Raw genomic sequence first — 464 nt, 5'->3', positions numbered from 1 at the left:
TGGTGGCTCCAGGGAGGGGAGCAGGCGCTGGCTCGATGGCTGTCCTGCCTCACGCCCATCCCTCCTGCAGCTGAAGCAGTTTGAGCGGCTGGAGCAGGAGGTGACACGCCCCATCGACAATGACCTGTCCAACTGGAGCCCACCCCAGCACTACGGCCCGGCGCGGGGCAGCGGGGCCCTGTGTCCCGCCGACCGCCAGCTGCTCCTCTTCTACCTGGAGCAGTGTGAGGCCAACCTCACCACGCTCACCAATGCCGTCGACGCCTTCTTCAATGCCGTCAGCACCAACCAACCCCCCAAGATCTTCGTGGCTCACAGCAAGTTCGTCATCCTCAGCGCCCACAAGCTCGTCTTCATCGGGGACACGCTGTCCCGCCAGGCCAAGGCCCAGGACGTCCAGCACAAGGTGATGCACTACAGCAACCTCCTCTGCGAGATGCTCAAGGAGATCGTGGTGACCACCA

At 64.0% G+C, this 464-nt stretch overlaps 1 protein-coding gene across 1 annotated transcript in view; it reads left to right on the top strand.

Annotated features, from left to right (window-relative positions):
- Positions 1–464, top strand: part of LOC104530392 (breast cancer anti-estrogen resistance protein 1-like) — a gene marked incomplete at its 5' end in the record, with an annotated part of 1,726 nt that overhangs the window by 1,153 nt on the left and 109 nt on the right. The window contains 2 exon segments of the mRNA XM_010174960.1: positions 71–461; position 464. The exon segment at position 464 is cut by the window's right edge and continues 109 nt beyond it. Of these exon segments, the coding sequence (XP_010173262.1) occupies positions 71–461; position 464 (392 nt within the window).

Source organism: Antrostomus carolinensis, unplaced genomic scaffold (assembly GCF_000700745.2).
Source record: "Antrostomus carolinensis isolate BGI_N321 unplaced genomic scaffold, ASM70074v2 scaffold25810, whole genome shotgun sequence".
Taxonomy (NCBI): Eukaryota; Metazoa; Chordata; class Aves; order Caprimulgiformes; family Caprimulgidae; genus Antrostomus; species Antrostomus carolinensis.
The sequence above is the reverse complement of the archived record's forward strand: the minus strand, read 5'-3'. Positions and strand labels throughout refer to the sequence as shown.